The 5,965-nt window shown below is 33.8% G+C and overlaps 1 protein-coding gene across 3 annotated transcripts in view; it reads right to left on the bottom strand.

Annotated features, from left to right (window-relative positions):
• Positions 1-513: 513 nt before the first annotated feature.
• Positions 514-5,965, bottom strand: part of LOC126836249 (discoidin domain-containing receptor 2-like) — a 103,459-nt gene continuing 98,007 nt past the window's right edge. For all 3 annotated transcript variants that reach the window (XM_050569490.1, XM_050569493.1, XM_050569492.1), the window contains 5 exons: positions 5,252-5,418; positions 3,334-3,456; positions 2,704-2,813; positions 2,277-2,477; positions 514-2,204 (listed from right to left, as the gene is read on the bottom strand). In XM_050569490.1, the coding sequence (XP_050425447.1) occupies positions 1,670-2,204; positions 2,277-2,477; positions 2,704-2,813; positions 3,334-3,456; positions 5,252-5,418 (1,136 nt within the window). In that variant the 3' untranslated portion in view covers positions 514-1,669. The remainder of the gene's footprint in view (positions 2,205-2,276; positions 2,478-2,703; positions 2,814-3,333; positions 3,457-5,251; positions 5,419-5,965) is intronic.

The raw sequence follows: 5,965 nt of genomic DNA, 5'->3' as shown, positions 1-5,965 counted from the left end.
AGCTATGAAATAGAAAACATAATTAAAACATTATTATGTCTCTATGTACACAAAAAATTAAAATTGAAATAATAGTTAATTAGCAGATTATGACAGAACTAAACAGAAATGATATGTCAAAGTACCAATATTGAGTAATTTTCATCGATAAATCATAAAAATAATAATGATAATATTCTATAATAATGATAAATAGTAATTATAATATAAATTGAGGGTATTCAACAATAAACATATTACAATAATATAATGTATAATACAGTGGTTGTATGATCTATATAATATAATACAGCATCAGATGCTTTTAAAATAACTTAAAATATATCACAATCTATAAAAAGAAATTATGCATAATATTGGTTTAAACGAGTGTAAAATGCCATACAAGTATTCTTCCAAATAAATTATAAACTATATACACAATTTTAGGTAAAAATAAAATACAAAAAAGGTTTGACTAGTATAATACGATTATGTTTATAATATTACAATAATACATAGGTATATATAATATATTATCTATATTTACATCATGATTTTTCGTTTGTTTATTTTATGCTTCTAATAATAACGTTTTATTGCGAAATTTGTTCATTCTATAATCATATTAATAATATAGTTTTAAAAAAATAGAACATACATAGAAGATGAGGGAGTTGTTGTTTTTACTTATTATTGCAAAATATTTTATTTTAGATAAATCGTATCAAATAATTTTCCTAATTCAAAATATCGTCTATTAGACAAAAGAGAAAACGATAGATATGTTAATTCTTTCGATTTGGGATATTTTTTCTTAAAATATATTGTTTTTGTACATTTAAAAAATAAAAATGGTTAGGAAATACAAATAAAATGTTTTGCGCTGGGATCCCGATAGAAGTGTCTCAGTCGAACAGTTTAAGCCAAGCATTATTTATTATTTAACATTATTATTACTGTATTTTATCAGTCTATTATGACTTTCAGCTCGACTTCTACGCAAACAGTGTCAAGTATGGGTAATTGTATATAAATGGATCGAATGTAAATTAATTTGTTGAATAAACATTTTTGTTGAAAACTTTTAATCAATAGATATTTAAATACATTATATAATTAAACAAAAATTAAGTATTTAGTAATTTACTTAACTAAAAAAAAAATGCAATAACACTATTTATTGACCTTACCTGATAGCCCTAACACAATAAACCAGCGTATCTACGAGAGTAATGTTTTTGTTGTTGTTTAGCTCGTAAGAAGTGTTGAGAAAATATTAATAATTGACAAATTAAAAAAAAAATGTTTGCTCGTTTACAGTATAATTGTCTATGTGCAGCGAGGACGTCTTAAAAAAATATTAACAATATAATAATATATTTTTATGATATCTAATATAACCTAGGCGTCACGAAGATTGTCAAAAACATAATATTATCAAGTACATAGTAGAATAGGTAATGTTATTATAGAATTTTTCGTTTGGAATCGCTTCGTATGGATAACCAACGAGTGTGTTTTTTACAGCTCTTTGTATTTTCAACTGTGGTTTTTTTCGACAATCCCAACAATAGTCAATAGTACATCGGCAGAAAGACTTCTAACGGATTTCCTTCTGCGGTAGGTAGGACGCGTTTTCCTTGAGGACGAACGGCCAGTCCTTGGGCTCGGGGCGCTTACCAAACCGTCATGAGGCGGCCGGCGCGTATCCAAGGTTTTTGCGTTGCAGGAACAAATGGATTTCCCGGAAAGTCGGCCGTTCGGACTCTTGGCGTTTCCAGCATTCGCGCATCAGATCGTAGATGTCACGGCTGCACGCTGGTCTGGGCAAATACTCAAACATGCCGTCGTCGAGGTGCATGTGCGACAAGTTCTCGATCACTTGGTGTTCCATGAAACCCTCGTAGGGCCGGCACTTGGCCAGGTTCAGGATTTCCCACAGGGTGACGGCAAACGACCAGACGTCGCTCTTCGTCGAGTACTTGTCCAGGAACGCCGATTCCCACGACATCCACCGCACCGGCAGCCCCAGCTTGCCGTCCAGCTTGTAATAGTCGGCCGTGTACAGTTCGTTGTCCGTGCCGAAGTCGCTGATCTTCACTTTGTACGCTTTGCCGACCAGACAGTTCCTGGCGGCCAAGTCGCGGTGAACGAAATTCAAAGACTCCAGGTAACGCATGCCCGAGGCTATCTGGGTGGCTAGGTATAGCAGACATTGCAGGCTACAACGGTTAAAATAAAAAAAACAATATTATGGTTAATTGACAACAACAATGCGGACACTGTACACATACCTTAGGGTCTTGACGCCGGACGGCAGATTCCGGGCAGCATCCGCGGGAACGTGCATTTTAAGGAACTGGTTGAGATCACCGTGCTCGCAGTACTCCATGATCACACACAAAGGTTGTTCGATGGAGCAGACTCCCAAAACTCTTGCGATATTTTGGTCTTCAAGACCGGCCAAAATTCTCACGTCGTTTTGCAATCCAGCTCTGAAACGCGCACGTTGGCAATGCAATATTAATTTATCGATGTATTTTATACACGAATGGATTCGATAGACGGTTTGGATGTATTGAAAGAAGAGAGGACAATGAAATAGTCCAAGAATAAAGTCACGGAGTAAATATATAGCACTCTCGATTAAAGGATTTTTGGTCGGATAAAGATAGGAAGAGAAGAATAACGATGGGTCCACAGCTGGTTATGCGAACTCACTTTTCTTTTTCGGTTAAAGTCGGCGAGAAAAACTTGACGGCCACCAACCGTTTGTCAGACGTAGTATTGGAATGGTATTCATGGATGTCATCGGCTTCGGCAACGTAAATCTAATACATAAAATAGGTTATTAAACAATTGTACTTACGACGGAAAATAACCTAAATACAACTAAGAGTTGATTCTACAAAGATAAGAACGAGATTTTTCAAATAGGTTTCCAAAAAAAAAAATTAGTAAAAGAGGCCAACGGACGGTTCTCTTTTAATAAGATTGAAATCAGATCGTCTTTAGTAGTCAAAAATTAGTAAGGCTTTTCAGCACAGTTAACCGCATACTAAAACCATAAACGAAAAAAAATAGTTGACGTGATATTTTAAAACCGAAAAAAGAGGCGTAATATTGCCTATATATTTGGCTCTTCTAAATTTGTCTTTTAATCACGTTTAAATCTATAATATTTCTACATTACTTCTTAATTTATCATTGATGATTCAACACGGTGAACATTTAACTATTTGATTTTTTAGATTTATTTGCTAACGGTTAATAATTCACGTTTTTAATTTCGGCGAATTTCGAATACAAAATATCTCTGGCGTTCTGGTTTACTAATTTTGGACGACTTACCGCTCCGTAATTGCCCTCGCTGAGCTTCGATAGCATACGCAGACGATGCCGTGGGAATTCGGGTACTGGCGTTTGTTCGAGTCGTCGTTTCAGCGCCGTTTGAGATTCTTGTTTCTGCAAAGACTATAAGGTAAAAAATAAATTAAAAAAAAAAAACCAGGTGTGCGTTAAATGTTAAATGTTATTGGGTCGGCAGCGCGGTGACGTCGCTCCGAGCATGAACCTAACCGAAAATGTCAAAATGTGAGCTGCTACACGAGACCGCATGTTATAAATAATGTGTTTTCATCACACATTTATACATATAAGGAGTTTTTTTTTTAAAAAGAATTTAAAGTTGACGGTTTTACTATTGTCCGGGACCATGCTGTCTCGTGACAGAAAAAAAAATGAGAAGTAAAACGCTATACCTAATGATGTAATCTAAAACGGCGATGGATCGCCGATGTGTACTCAAATACATGTAGGCTCTCGAAAATGGCGTACTACGAACTTGACGTGTACCTACTTTATATCAATCAACAGCATCTGTTGCGCCATAATGGTGTTCATAGTATTTGCGACAATATGAGTTACATATTTTGTGAATCAACCGGTTCGACATAAGCGCGTGCAGTACAGACCATTGAATACAGGCTTGAATAGGGCAAGCGTGTCGTGTTTGGGCCATTATTCATGGACTATTATTATAATAACTTATGTCTGGTAATGATCTTTTCATCCGGACACAACACAAAGAAGGGGAAATCCGGGAAATATATATCACCTGTTTTGGCAAAACTATATTATGACCGCTCGAGGGGGAATCGGAACACCGCTGTTTAACATGCGAAGAAAGAAGAAAAATTCTGAAAAAACGACTTATTTCGCCTCCCTTTCCCTCTCGGTTTTTTTTATTTATTATTCACTAAAGAAATATTTAATTATACTTGGAACACACCGAAACCCCATTTGAAGACTTCTTTCCCTCGTGTTACAGTTTACTTTTTTTTTTGGTTTCAAGCAGAAGGATTTCTTTTGTATAATATACATTTTCATTATTGAAATTTGGCTAGGGGTTTTTTCATTTTTTTTCTTCGAATATTTAAAAAAGATCATATTAATATTGAAAAGAAACTTTTACCGCGACTAACTTATCCGAGTTTAATTGAAATTATATCTTCCCGTTGATTAATTCCGGAAACTTAATTGGTAAAAAAAGTATTTTCGTATAAACCACACCAATATAAGGTGAAAAAAATACAATTATGTTAACATTTTTTTTTCAATTATTTTTTTTTTAGATCAGTAAAATATTATATTTAACTAAAAAAGCCACATTAGAGCAATCAAACTTTGAAAAATAGTAGAATTTATAAATTTAAACTAAAACGGTCATCATTAAAAATTATTTTATATAGTATGTCAAGTGCAGTGATACTCAATTGTATTAAAATTTAAATAATTAAAGTAATTATTTTATTTTTATTAATAGGTTTGTTCAATTTTATCAGCTTATTAGATAGTCCATTTTTTTCTAAAAAGTGACCATTATAATTAATGTTTTTTTTTAGTTTTATTAAGTGTTAAATAATTGCTGGCCAGCAATGTACACAATTTATGCTTAAAAAATACGTTAGTAAAAAAAATTAAATATCATGTGACAATATGTAAAAAAAAAAAAAATAGTTTGTGCTGAACGAGTTGTATGTGAATGTAGTACCTAGTATAGTGCCTATTGTTGTTGACCCAAGTTGTAAAGTTTTTTTCGTGTACATTATTTATTTTGGCCTAGTGTGTTTATTGTGTTTCGTTTTTAAGTGGACGTTGGTGAGACGACATAGCACCGTTAAGATTTCCGAGTCAAAAACACTTGTGGATTTACATTTGGTCCGGAGTACCTAAACTCTTAGAATAACACATGTCTGGAAAAACGTACTTTTTTGCTACTTCTGCTCTCGTCCGTGGGATACATTCTGTTCCTAGCAAACGTGTCGGTCGTGACAGGAGCCACTGGAGGAGCCGACGGCGGAGGGGGCGGTGGAAGTGCGTTCGTGAGTAATGGCATTGTTCCAGTCTCGGGCACGGCGTACTCATAGGTTGAATCTAAAAAGCAAATGTATTGTTAATTATTATAAGCACAGCAACAATAAAAAAAAAAACAGCAGGTACAATAATATATATTAAGGACGTTTTAGTTAACGGAGAGACAGCGAAGATTGTGCTTTTAGAAAACAAGAATCGAGTATAAAGTTTAAGGGAAAACAATTTTCCAGATAACCGTTACTGCGAGAAACGTCGCGAGTAAAACTTTTCAAAAGGCCCAAACTTTTAACGCGAGTTTTAATTACAAAACGTTTGTTTATGTTTTGCCCAATAAAGGTCACTTACTATTACTACCCACCAAAATTGTTTACAATGATAATGTATAATAATTATACATTACATTAATAATTATAACTATTATTTTGTGATTATTAATTAAACCATTGATTTTAGAATATACAGATAAGCGGTGTAATGTACAAAATCGGTCGCATTTTATGTGTATAGCATTGCTTATCTGTGTATTTAAATTATTAAATTAAAGAGGATTTTTTCGAGTCTCAATCCAGTTGCTATTTTCAAGAGAGCGAAAAAGTTCCATCTCATT

Source organism: Adelges cooleyi, unplaced genomic scaffold, assembly GCF_023614345.1.
Source record: "Adelges cooleyi isolate 19-005CV unplaced genomic scaffold, UGA_ACOO_1.1 ACOO_flye_CR_arks_rails_tigmint_CR_PRNA_23, whole genome shotgun sequence".
Taxonomy (NCBI): domain Eukaryota; kingdom Metazoa; phylum Arthropoda; class Insecta; order Hemiptera; family Adelgidae; genus Adelges; species Adelges cooleyi.
The sequence above is the reverse complement of the archived record's forward strand: the minus strand, read 5'-3'. Positions and strand labels throughout refer to the sequence as shown.